The sequence below is a fragment of the Anoplophora glabripennis genome, unplaced genomic scaffold, assembly GCF_000390285.2.
Source record: "Anoplophora glabripennis isolate ALB-LARVAE unplaced genomic scaffold, Agla_2.0 scaffold74, whole genome shotgun sequence".
Lineage (NCBI taxonomy): Eukaryota > Metazoa > Arthropoda > Insecta > Coleoptera > Cerambycidae > Anoplophora > Anoplophora glabripennis.
In genome coordinates, this window is record NW_019416212.1 from 682369 (window position 1) to 696257 (window position 13889).

Genomic DNA, 13889 nt, shown 5'->3' on the forward strand with positions numbered 1-13889 from the left:
TAAATTAATCCCAGCTAAAATATTTTATTTAGGTAACCTCTGCTCTTTGCTCTTTGTATGAATATGAATCATATAATATGTGCAATATGTGTATTTGATAGTTTGTCAACTACATTTACAGCAATTTAAAATTTGGCGCTATGTGACCTCTCTGACGTCAGCTTGACATAACGTCATTAGATCCAGAACAAGGTATACAACATGAAAGTTAACTCATCGCAAATCTATTTTTAGATTACTTTTTAATTTTACAATTAGTGCTTACAGCCTATGTACATTTTCAAATTTCTTCAGACTACTACCAGATTCTTTGAAAACTACTAATAATAAATTGTTACGTAAAAAATAAGTTACCTAAATTAACATTATTTATAGACAGCTGGATATGTAAATAATTAAAATTTTTATATTGTCTAACTTGATGATAACGGCTTGTTTTTAATGAGTTCGGGATATAAAATATATTTTTAAAAGTACCGCAACCAGGAAACTAGTTATAACCTTGTTGAAATTTAATAATTGGCAATTTGTAAGGGAATAGAAAACCTTATCGTTTACTAACCTTGGAAAACAAATGAAAAATTCCCATGGCCATCTGTCATGTCATTTAATCTGTCTCTTCCCTTACTATTGTTCAATATGTTGATCAGTTTATTATAATTTATCAGCTGCTATTGAAATAAATTCATTTAAATCATAATGCAGTGACTGTATTATTAAAAAAGATTTAGAAAATGGTAAAGATGGCATATTCTGTGAATACCACCCCATTGCTAGATGAATACGATTCAGAAAATGAAGATGAAAGGCAAATCAATCCGGAAGTTGCAGTTAGGGACGACAAGCCACTGTTTAAAGCCTCGGAACCTAAAGATAAATACTACATGTCGTATTTGATATTTTACTTATTAGGCATTGTTACTTTGCTACCCTGGAATTTTTATGTAACAGCTGATGATGTAAGTGTTCACTGAAGAAACTTTTGTTCTTGATTTTTTGAACATTTTTCTGTAGATTGCTCATTTCAGAAATATTAACAAAATAGAATAACTTAATTCATTAATTTTTTTTAATTTTATAGTACTGGATGTATAAATTTCGAAACACAAGTATAAATAGTTCGGTAGTAAATGCCTCAATGAAAAGAACACCACTACAAGCTGAATTTACTTCGTACCTGAGTGTAGCGTCATCATTTCCAAATTTAATTTTTTTAGTACTGAACACGGCTATAAGTCATAGGTAAGATATAAGATATACAAAATTATTTGATTTGTATATAGATAATAATAATTGTTTAATAATATAGTCATTAAACAGCACTTACCCATTGTAATCATTGAATTGAAAAAATTCATTTATTTAATTTTATAGTTTATCGGTCAATAGTCCCTTTAAAAACATTTTTATTGTTTTAGGATCTCACTAAATAAACGGGTTATGGGATCATTATTTTTCATGTTATTGCTAATGTTGTTCACACTGGCTTTTGTAAATATTAATACAGATAACTGTAAGTAAGTTTAAGGTGAAGACGAAAGCATGTTACAAATATGTTTTAAACAATTTTTAGGTCAACAGTTATTTTTCGGATTGACTTTAACTACTATTGTGCTGCTTAATGGTAAGATCTCTTATTTAATTTCATCCCTTAAAGTCATGTAAGTAAAAGAAATTTTCTACAATTTCATAAACTAACATAAAAGTGTTTTACATCAATATATTTTATAAATAATCTTTCAATTTCTCATAATAACACTAGTTTTCTCTTAAAACTGTTCATATTAAATCTTCATGAAATAGGCCATGACAAACTGTTAGTCAGTTGTTTTTATCCATGCCTACTTTTGCAGTTTGCAGTGCGATATTTGGAGGAAGCGTCTTCGGAGTCGTGGGAAAATTCTCTCCATTCTACATCACTGCCGTTATAGGTGGGCAGGCACTAGGTGGCATATTCGCCGCCCTCGCTGAAATCGCTGCCCTAGCGATTGGAGCATCGTCAACGCACACTGCCCTAGTGTATTTCATCATAGGAAATGTTACAATAGTGATAGCAATAATTTGCTACGTTGTGTTGGAGAATACGGTGTTCTTCAAATACCACATTTCACATCACCCGGAAATTAACAATTTTCAAGGGGAACACGTGCACTTCGAGATATGTTACAAGGTCATTTTGAAGAAAATGTGGTGTCACGGTCTGTCCGTGTTTCTCACGTTTACTTTTACATTGTCGGTTTATCCAGGAGTGACGGTTCTGATCGAATCGGAAGGGAAAGGGCATGGCAATAAGTGGAACGGTAAGATGTTATTTAATAAATTGCAGATAACTTCTTTACTTAATTTTTAGATGTATATTTTGTTCCGACAATCGCTTATCTTTTGTTCAGCGTTGGGGACTACCTAGGACGACTGTTGGCTGGCAGAATACTTAAAGTAAAGTTAAAACATGATTTGATTACTAATTTCCTCTAACGATTGTTTTTGTAGCCGAAAAATATCAGCATACTTATGATACTGAGCATAGCGAGGTTCATTTTCATCCCGCTCCTGATGTTGTGCAACGCACAGCCTAGACACTACTGGGGTGTGGTTTTTGACAAGGATTACCAGTACATCCTAATCTTGTTCATGTGTGCCCTGAGCAATGGATATTTAGCCAATATTGTAGCAATTTATGTTCCTAAGTAAGTAATTGTTGGATTTCAGTTTTTTTATTTTGTTCTTGGTGGCAACATTCAGTTCCCGATTAAAAATTTATTCCTAGTCCTCTTTAATGTTTTTAAAATCATAACTTTTCTTTTTAGGATAGTAGATCACCACGAGAAAGAAATAGCCTCGTCCATCATGACTATTTTCATGGGTATAGGCTTAGCTTTAGGATCTGCCGTTAGTTTATTTATGGTTAGGTTGTTGTAATTTTTAATTTAACCATGAGAACTGCATTATTTCAATAATCGGTACTTATTTTTTTGATGATTTTAAAAAATTATACTTAATATTCAAACTTTGTTTTATATATTTGACATTTTTTTTATAATGCAATTCGGGTCCTATTTTATTTACATCCAGTAGAATCACGTTTTTGTAGTTTAAGTGATATCCATATTTCACAACAGTAAATGTTTAGTGGTAGATTGGCACACAAGTCTTTATTTCTTGACTAAAATAAAAAAAATATGCTTGTTAATTATGATTGCATTAAATAAGATCTCAAATTTCGAAAATACATTTTTTATGTATGTTTTATGTTTCTTTATTAGTTCCCAGGGATTATATATGGTGTGTTCAGTGATCAATTACAAAATCTAAACAAAAACTTTCTTTAAAAACCCCATATAATTTATTGTATATCATTCCAATTTATTAAGGTGCTCATATATGTTATGTGTATATTTTTTTATTTGTTTTTTAAGCAAAAAAAGATAAATCTTTGTATAAGGTATAGTTTTCTCTTTGTTTTATAGGAAAACTAGTACCCAAATAATTGTGATATATTAATTGTATACTTCATTTTATTGTTAAATGTATTTATTTTACAAATTAAATATATTTTATTTTGTAAAGTGGATTTTCATATTTTCCACCCCATTATCAAACTGATTAGTAAAAGACAATCACCGCTTTTCAGGTAGGTAAAAAATGTATAGAATTTTTAATACAGTTGCTCGTATAGTTATGGAAAAAATAGTTTTCCGACTTAAAAATTTAAAAAAAGTTCAAAGAATGAGATAATAAAAACTTATTTTGTTAAGTAATTTAGTATTTTACAACCTTTTCACTGCATCCGAAAATGTTGATTAAAAAATATGACGCCCGTATTTTTTGACCTCGCCTGAGCCTTAAAAAAATCAAATCAAATTTGAGTGCCTTGACACTCCATCAAGGTCAAAACGGATTGGATGTTGATGATCACGTGGTTGCAATGAATCTGTGACCACTGATCACGCATGCATCCAGGCTGATGCTGATACTTTCTCACAAATTTTGACGTTTGTGTTTGTAGGCCGTCAGGATCTAGGGAGCATTGCGATCGACACCATTAGATCTGATAAATTACGCATTTCTCATTATTATTTACTACATTTACAACCTTTATTATTATATTGATTGCTTCTTTTTAAGATGTACTGTCTAGATCTAATCTAACGGCGGGCGTCGACTGCACTGCGCTGCCCTCTGACGGACGGCCTAACTATACCCCTAAAATTATGGGCAATGTCGAGACGGACATCATTCTCCTACTGTATATCCAATGCTATTGATACATGATACAAGCGTAGTTTTTCAGATCTAAGGGCGTTAAAAATAAAAAACTTACCATATTAAATTCCTGTTCTGCCTTGAATTTAAAGCTCACACCTGAAACGGACTGGCGGGCGTCCCGCTTTGTAACAGCCAACCACATGTTCTCCATGATGTCCAGAAGCACATCTAACAACCCAGAAGATGATATTGCAAATATTGCAGATAGCTTTCACCCGTTAAACGATCTGACAAGATAAAAAACCCAAGAGTACTGTAGACACACATTTACAGAAAATCTATCTTGAAAATCCGTTTGCCCATAAACATAGCGATTATCAACTGACCAAACATTAATATTGCAGAAATTTTTAATTAATTTAATTGGGGTAAATGTAGACTCATCCAATCATCCATGACCAAATCGTTTCTGGTTAGGTACTGCAAGAGCTATACTCGCAAAGCCGAACTCTGTGGGGTGGTCTAGTGGCTGAAAGGCTTGAATTTATTGCATATGAAATGGGTACAACCATTGTATAAGTAAATATTTACTTATACAATGGTACAACTAATTTCCCCGCAATGTTGTCCAAATTATTTTTTGGCTCAATTCGACGAGTAGGTACCTACTTGTTGGGTCTTCCTCAACAAAATGTAAAATTTATTTCCTCCCGTTGCACGTTTTCTGGTACTTAAGGTCTTCCTACATGCTCTCCATAATGTTCCCACAAATCACCAAAGATATGTCTCGCAACCCGAACAAATGATCCTCTTGAGGGGTGAAACGGTAAGGGAAAACGGTGGTACCCTTATAACTGGAATTCAGCATTGGCGCTCTGACGACACTAAGACTAAATATGTAAATTAACACCATGTCAACTAATTCCACTATTGCATAAATGACGTAGTCACTTATGAGAGAAATTATTAAAGCAAAAATCACGGTCAAAATTCACGATAGGACTGACACGAACATACAATAAGATAAGAAAATATAAACATTAATAAAAAACCGATAATAGATGTTTATGTAGGTACTGCTTGTTTTGAATAGGCGGGCGATGGACTTGCTTGTTCTTTGTAAGGCCCGGCTTGAATTTTTTTTATAATTATGAAAGGCTGCAATTATCTTCTTCTGGAGTTATTTAAACAATAGTATTTGAAAAACATTTTTGGTTTGAGTAGTTTTACACGCTGTTAAAAATGTTATTACTCAATTTAGGACTCGCCATATACAGAGTGTTCTAATGTTCAGGTCAGGGTAGGTACATGAAATAACTACAAATTCTTGGTGTCAAAATAAGACAGTTATTATATTAAACTTATAAAGCACTATTTCGTTTTAGTTTTCAAAGAATAGACGACAATTTTAAATCAGATTTGCAAAAAGAGATGACCAAAAAGAGATTCTTAAATTCATGACATTGTTGACCTAATAAAATATTATGCCTAGTAAAATTATTAATTTGGCGAAAGCTTGAAAAAAGCCTTTATATTAAAACTATGAATTGAAGATGAAAAAGTCATACCCACAAAACAGATATATGACCGCGTAGGGTTAGGGAAATTTTTCTTTCTTAAAAAGTTGTTACTATTTAAAGAAACAAGTTTTGTACTAAAAGGTAAATTGATCTAAATTGGTTTATTTTCATTCATTTCACCTTTATTACAGTACGCCCATTTTCGGTCACTCCGTATATTATTATTTAATAGAAGGCTGACTTTGGAAGTCGACTGCGCTTTTTTTATCAAAAACGGTGAGGTTTAGAATAGGTACTTATTTTTTATGTAAAACCTTACTAAAAAGAATAACATAGGTAATTATTATAAGCAACACATATAACAAGAAACTGTACCTCAAAATAACGTTGTAGCACGTGTGATCTCTATAGCAGTTGGTTAAAAATTAATAATGATGATTACGCCTCGAAAATCGCCTGTACTTACCAAATTTCAAATTATTACAATAATTTTTGAAAAGGTTTAAAAAAATTGATACAAAAATCGTATTTAACGCTCAGCATATCAAAAGACGGTTCATGATCTATAGAAAAAGAAATCGTCTTATTTTTTAATGATTTATCGGTCCCTGAATTGAATTTAAGTATATTATCTTATTTTTTTTCAAAAAGAAATATATAGTTAAGTTAAATCATACTATTTTTATTTCAATGATATACTAGGTATATAGCTCCGTGTATACGAAATATTGGGTCACCTGTAGTATATACTAGATATTGAATTTTATGATAAAGATAGGGACTACAGAAAAGTTAAATTTATACAACAAATTTATAAACAGTCTGTCTAAACTGAACACGTGTGTATTATCAATTAAGAGCAATTATATAGTCAATAATAAGTACCTAGTATGGTTAGAAATAAAGTGGCTCCTGCAATAATGGCAAAGGTCTTTGCACACTAAGCGATAGCTAGCACTGTCTCAAAAAAAGTGTGGATCTCATGGCCTCCTCGGCCTTCCCGAATTGGCAGTTATTTAAAATTGGCGCGTGCAGACATGGGCGTACTGTCACGCAACTTTCAAATCAACAAAATTTTGGTAGTTTTGTGATGTAGAGTTTACAAATACTGGGTCCACCATATGTTTTCTGGGACCGCCAGTGGTTGGCAACCATTAATCTGCGTGGTGTCAGATCTTTTTTATATATATTTGTGGTGTCGGACGTAGGCGTTTCAGTCAAGGTCGTATTGTGATTCGAAGGAGTTGAAAATGAAAATGGGGAAAGCGTATGCCTCGCCAGAAATTTTCCTGTAATTAGTAGGTATTGGGCCACTGGAAATTACCAATAGAGAAGATATAGAAAAGCTCTAGTGATCAAAAATAAATTGTACTGTGCTACTGACCATTAACATACAAAGTGTAGTGAATATTTATAACCTAAATGTTAAGTTCAAGTTCTTTGAAACAGATTTGAAACTATTTTATTTACAATTACAGTTAGAGTGTTTGTTGTGTTGTTGTGTGGACTTGAGTCAAATATGAGGTGGATATCCAATTTGGAAGGTGGACCCAAAAGGGTGAACCATGCAGCTGTTAGTGTAGGACACAAAATATACTCATTTGGGGGCTACTGTACAGGAGAGAATTCGAGGGAATATGCGTCTATGGACGTTCATGTGCTGAACACTACCACTTTTAGGTGGACCAAACATCCTGTCAGTGATTTGCCCTATTTTGAAAACGATGATATACTACCCTTTAAAAGGTTTGTATTTGATAGTAGTTAATCTGTGATTCAGTTTATTTATAATCATTTACTTATAATTCCTTTAAAAATTATATTCATTCTGTTGTTTTGCAATAAGTATATAGGTACTTATCGCCTTATATTTGCAGTTTGGTTTATTTTGAAATTGTTACATAGGGTTTTTATACTTTTCCTGTAAATATCTACTGAAAAACAACTAAGTAGGTAGGTATGCTAATAATCTTGTTTACATAACAATCTTCATATCACCTAGGAATAATTTTTTCAATCAGAATATTTACAATGTTTTTACTAGCATTTTTGTTTACTGTTTTATAATGTTCATAAATTTATCAGTTAATTTAATATCACCTATCGTGATGCATAAAACAACACAACTTTAGAGAAATTTACAAATGCTATGAAAATACACCTATACAAGTTTATACTTGCAATAAGATTGTAAAACAACCACTGTAGGTATGTTATTATTAAGAATACATTTTCACCTGAGTAATAATACCTAGTCCATAATAGGTACCTAATATTTTTTGTAAAAAATGCCTTAATATACGATTGCATGTGTTAGGTATTAAAAAATATGCTCCATTAGCAATATCAACTTTATTATCTGCATTCAAGATTTTTAATACTTGAACGACATGAAATAGTAATTTCATTATTATTATCCCTGTGAAATTTTAAATACATTTAAAGTACCCTAATGACTGGCAATTTTGATATGTAAACTAACAGTTGTTTTTAAGATATAACTGTAGCCCATATTGTATTCTGTTATTTGGGATATAAATATTAATTGTTCTTGTCCTTGCTCAAATTGACGAATAACTGTAGGTAGGTATAATGTTCAATTATTAAAAATTTAAATAACTACATATCATTATTTTTAACAAAACATTGACTAAAGTTGAGAATGAGTAGTGTTTTCCTATTATTTAAAATAAATGTACCTGTTCAAATATTGAATGATTCTTCAAGATATGGACACACGGCAGTGGTACATGGCGACAAAATATACATATGGGGTGGAAGAAACGACAGAGCGACATGTTCGACACTTTTCTGCTTCGATACAGTCTGGCATTGCTGGACAGCACCCAAGACTACAGGAAATATACCTCTAGCTAGAGATGGTCATACGGCATGCATGTGGAAAAACTGTATGTTTATATTTGGAGGATACGAAGAAGAATCTGATGCTTTCGCTAGGTCCGTCTACTGTCTTAATCTCGACAAAATGACCTGGTCGATAGTACATACTTCAGGTGAGTGATATTGTATAAGAATAGATTGTAGGCGGTGATAGATATATTCAAATACTATATCTCATGTTTTTTTTTGTAATAAATAACTATTAAACAGAGAAATAATGTTAATTACTTATATTGTAGATAAATTCAAAATTATCTAAGTAATTTATGGCTTAGAGTGTTTATTTTATACCAAAATAAGCTTAAACTTGTTAGTTAAATAATTGTCATATAATACTTATATGTCAATATTCTTTCTACATAGAATTAACGCAGTTGGAGTCAAAATAAGACATTTTATTTGAAAGACAAGTGCATAGAAACAAAATTAGAGATAATATTTAAAAAACTCATAGCAGATTTTATTTAAACAAGCAGTAAACCTTTTGACTAAGGTAGTCATTATTAATACATATTAATATAAATAAACAGATTACCTACTTTTAAAAATTAGGGAAATACTGAAATCCTTCAAAATAAATTTCTGATAAAATAAACATGGCGAGTTTACAATATGAATAGTAAAAATACTTTTTATTCAATAAAACGATGTTTTTGATATAACTATAACTGAAAACTTAACGGGCCAAAATTTATTTTCGGAATATTCATTAAATTGTCATCTTTAGAACCTCCTATTTTACATTTGAAATTGACGTAATAGTTTTGTAATACTATGCAGAGAGTTTTGGAAAGTTGCCCAGCTTCAGTGAGAGGTAAGAAAAGTATTCAGATTAATGTGTATTGCTTTTAATTGTAACATTAAAACACAAAACAAAGGAACCAATGATTTGTTTGTAGTTGGCAAGGACAACGTGTAACACGTATTTTCGAATTAAAAACATATACATCTAATTTATTTTCAGCTTATGTTATGGAGAACATTTGTAGAGTTTTAAGAAATATACCATTGAACTGAATAAAATTGTTTGAAAATTTAGTGGAAATATGAAAAAATATTTTTTTATATAGAGAGAGAGATTTATATATTCTGTGAGAGAAACCCATTTTATATTTACTATTTTGTGGAACTGTTTTAAGAAATTGGTTGCATTTAAGATTACCGACATTTAGAATCATAATAGCAAACCATAAAAAAATATACATACAATTTGTGCTAGATTAATATAATTGCAAAACAGACCTGTGTGTCTAATACTTTTTTAAATATTTTTAAAAAATGTGGCAAAACTGTAGAATGCAACTGTCGGAATAAGTATTGGAAGTACTAAAAATCACCAAAATTGTTAATAAATTATACCTAGTGTTATTTTATCAGATTTTATACTAATATATTGAAACCAATAAATTGAAATTCAATTTATTTATTACATATAACTTGATCAATTCATTTGGTCAATAATTGAATAAAACATGTTCAATACATAAATCGTAGCTTTCCTAACATCAATTAATTGGTCAAGAAATCTAGTATGTTTTAATTTAATGGCCAATTTTAATATTTAAGTTATTTTAAAGAAAAGAATTTGGACTAAAATTTCTTAGTGAAAACATGTCGACTGACCAAAAAATCCCTCGAACAACCGTCATAACTGTCTGACAGTTTTGGTTTCAGGCATGGAACCGTCTCTGCGGGACTTCCACACTACGGTTTGCATAAAAGACCGAATGTACCTATTCGGGGGTCGTGGTACGATATTCCCTAACCATTATACTTTGACGGGAGCTCAAGAGACCTACTCGAACCAGCTCTGGTACTTGGACTTCAAGACTTTCACGTGGCATGCCTGCATGGTCACTGGAGACATACCGGTGGGGCGCAGAAGTCACTCAGCTTGTGAGCATGATAGAAACATTGAAATAGTGCCGGTATTTTAACTTTTCTTTTCAGTTGTATACAATGATAAGATGTATATATTCGGCGGTTACAATTCCGTGAAGGACCAGCACTATAACGACATGTACGAGTTTAATCCGGATACTAACGCGTGGAAGAGACTGAATTGCAGGGGCAAGGGGCCCAGTGAGAGGAGGCGGCAAGCTTGTATTCCTGTTGGCGATAGGATATTTCTCTTTGGGGGCACAAGGTCAGTATCTTTGTCGTTTCTTCGAACATTTCTAATTGTTCCCGACAGCCCTCAGCAACAATCGAAGGTGGGCAGCAATCATGGCGAGGAAATGGACGACATACTGATGGATCACAGCGACATGTACGTCCTGGACTTCCAACCCACTCTGAAGACACTGTGCATCATAGCGGTCAGGCAATATAAATTGGACGAGTCTGTGTTACCGACCAATGTAAAGTAAGTAGTCGTTTAAAAATGTTATTTTTCATATTTAACTATTGCGTCAGGTTTAATTGAAAAATTGTATGTCGTACATTTATACAGAGTGGGCCAATTTTGATACTTCGGGGGGACTTCTCATATTTCCTGAGAAGATAAATAAAAAGTAGTTCAAATGTCCCTAATTAGATTTTTTTAGAAATTGAATGTTCATTTAAGAAATACAAAGTTTGTCTTCATTTTTAGTCGTTAGTTTTTTTTAAGTATAATTTAGTGGTGTACATCAATTTTGTTTATAATTTCAGTTTTTTAATTATTACAGCCCACTTTTTTAAAATTCTGTAGTGTCGTATCAAATAATGCACACAAAAAATTTTTTTGGTTGAATTACAAAAAAATAAATCATTTTATTTTTTTACATAAATGTATACACAATATATCATTTGAAAAAATTGTTACTCAAATTTGGAAAACCATAAAGTATATAGGGGTTCTGTAAAAAATTTGTTTGGTAATTGATAAACCTAATGTTGATTAATATATTTGTACAGGGTGGACCAGTTTCGAAAATTTGGAAAACTTTGTATTTCCCTCTTAAAAAACCTCTTGATAAAAATTTTTGGAAAAAGTTATTCGATGTCATAGAAAACAGCCAATAACCAAAAAGACCTTTTAAACAAATCAAAACATTGAAACATAGTTTTCGTTCATTTTTTTTCCCTACTCTTTCACTTTAGGACATACAAAGAACCTTCCAAAAGTGTCGATATATTCCCACTATGTGCAGTTATAGACAATAAGAAGTTTTTGACCTAAACTTCTCAAGAGTTTTATTAATTTTGCCTTTAAACTCTATTGAATGAATCGGTAACCTTATTTTTGTCCACATTTGTACATCCTATACTAAAACAATAATTTTCTCTTTCAGATTGGATATAATGAATATGTTCACACCGAATAAAATAACGATTAACAGGCCAAACAATTCAGCAGGTTAAATATTGATATGTATATCCAAATTTTCTCATTAAGTTTCTTGTAAATATCTCGGGTACATTTAGATCTACAAAATGATAACTTTATTAAGTTTCCTTTGTGATAAAATTATAGGTCTGGACGTACCTACCCCAAAACTTTTTTATTTCGATATATACGTGTATATATTCATTTATTTTTTCGAAAAGACAATTTTATTTTTCTACAGTTGCGTTGAATGCAGTAACTTAAGTTGTCGTCAATGTTGTAACGTGTCTACATTCAGATTGGCAAGAGTGGGTATGATTATCGATCCAGTATTTTGAAGTTCGCAATTTATTTTTCTTTTTTTTTTGTTTTTGTCAACTCACGTTATATGTCCACATAGAAAAAGATTTATTCAATTTTAATACCAAATTTACTATTTTATTTTTCTGTAAATTATAATATAAACAGTAAAATTTAATAAAATGTATTATTTACTATTTAGTTTGTGGGTTCATTTTAATTGTAATAATATAGTTACCACAAACCTGATATAATGTTTTATTTTCTTCTTTTGAGAAGGAACAAATGAATGCTATTTGATATATAAATTCTGTTGAACATAACCTCAAAATATTCTGTCACAGAATGTTCAAATTTTATTTTACAACAGAACTTATAAAAACATCTATTGAACATTTGTTGTCGTTAATAAATAAATCTAGTAACATAGAAGAAACTCTAGACTGATTGGTCTCTTAAAATATTTTTGAGATTATGTTTAATTAATGATGCTAGTTTAAAAATGATTGATTAAGTAGAAGCAAGGCCCTCAAATGGTGATATTTATTAAATGAACTGTAAGGATCGAAAATCCAAGTATTTAGAGAAATAGAGATGTTTATATCTAACATGTTGTTTTATTTCTATTTACTAATCATTTTCCATGTTTAATAGCTAACTCGGATTTTTAACTTTTATTGAGATCAAATATAATCTATAATCAATCTACTGCATAATTTTTTAATTAGGATATCTAAATTCTGAACTAGCCTCTCTGGCTAGTGGCTAATGCTATGGCCAGTACTGTATTATAGGTTTTGTGGCCACCCTGGCCCTGTTTTAATAGTTAGTTGCTTTTTTGAAGCATAGAACACGCAATCGCGTGCTGCTAGAGAGAGATAGCAAATACCCTCCTATACCTCTGTTTCTGTAAACCTCCGTTACACTCTCGGCCACTGAGACGCTGCCTCCAGTAGTATATGCTCTAAGGTTGCTTTTCAATTACCAGTGCTCCTAAAGTGTTCTACCGTCAGGCCCGGGTCTGGACCCAGGGGGTGGCGATGTGGCGATTGCCACACCAAAGCACAACATTTTTTAAAGATCTTCAATTTCTCCAAACGACAACAGGCAGCTAGTCGATATTAATGCAAGTAGAAGGATTCATTAGTGTAAAGCTCCTCTGAAAAAGTGCCACATTTTTCATTAGTTTATTGCTATTTTGCAATGCAAATTTTAAAAATTTTGGTTCGCCAATATGCCTATCTTGTACAACATTCAATAATGAACAAAAAATCTTTAGTTACTTTTTTTCGTCCGAGGCTTCCTTTACGAATAATAAGCGATAATATCCGAAAAAACGGGCCATTTTTGAATTATTTCGCACTTTTCATTAATTTAAACAAACTTCCCATGGTTTTCAGCTTTCCGCAGGTCGATATTCCGAATGTACACATTTTCCCGGTTCGATTAAAAAAAAACAGGTTTACATCAAGCAACAGCCATTTCGGCTCGTTTTTTGGCTCCGCCGACTGGACTATTATGACTTTTAACGAAACGGAGACAGGTAGATAGAGCCAGTCAATAGATTGCCTGTCTGCCTGTTAGGATTTTCCGTACGCCTGTCTCAAAACGTTTATGGCGCAATAAATTTTTATGGCTTGAATGGGAAATTT

At 31.7% G+C, this 13889-nt stretch overlaps 2 protein-coding genes across 3 annotated transcripts; both read left to right on the forward strand.

Moving 5' to 3' along the window:
• The first annotated feature begins 624 nt into the window (after positions 1 to 624).
• On the forward strand, positions 625 to 3498 carry LOC108906148 (equilibrative nucleoside transporter 1-like). The gene is made up of 8 exons (XM_018709340.1): positions 625 to 959; positions 1082 to 1242; positions 1419 to 1513; positions 1574 to 1624; positions 1854 to 2300; positions 2351 to 2436; positions 2491 to 2687; positions 2808 to 3498. The coding sequence occupies exons 1-8, from the start codon at positions 735 to 737 to the stop codon at positions 2917 to 2919; spliced, it is 1374 nt and encodes a 457-aa protein (XP_018564856.1). The 5' UTR covers positions 625 to 734; the 3' UTR covers positions 2920 to 3498.
• A 3341-nt stretch (positions 3499 to 6839) lies between these two features.
• Positions 6840 to 12415, forward strand: LOC108906114 (kelch domain-containing protein 3-like). Of its 2 annotated transcripts, none has more exons than XM_018709279.2 (6): positions 6840 to 7472; positions 8454 to 8740; positions 10302 to 10523; positions 10578 to 10773; positions 10822 to 10992; positions 11903 to 12415. In XM_018709279.2, exons 1-6 carry the CDS (start codon positions 7246 to 7248, stop codon positions 11970 to 11972), a joined length of 1173 nt encoding a protein of 390 aa, XP_018564795.1. In that variant the 5' UTR covers positions 6840 to 7245; the 3' UTR covers positions 11973 to 12415. The 2 variants fall into 2 exon arrangements, with proteins under 2 accessions (XP_018564795.1, XP_018564794.1); XM_018709278.2 differs by having other exon boundaries at positions 6845 to 7472; positions 10290 to 10523.
• The last annotated feature ends 1474 nt before the right edge of the window (positions 12416 to 13889 follow it).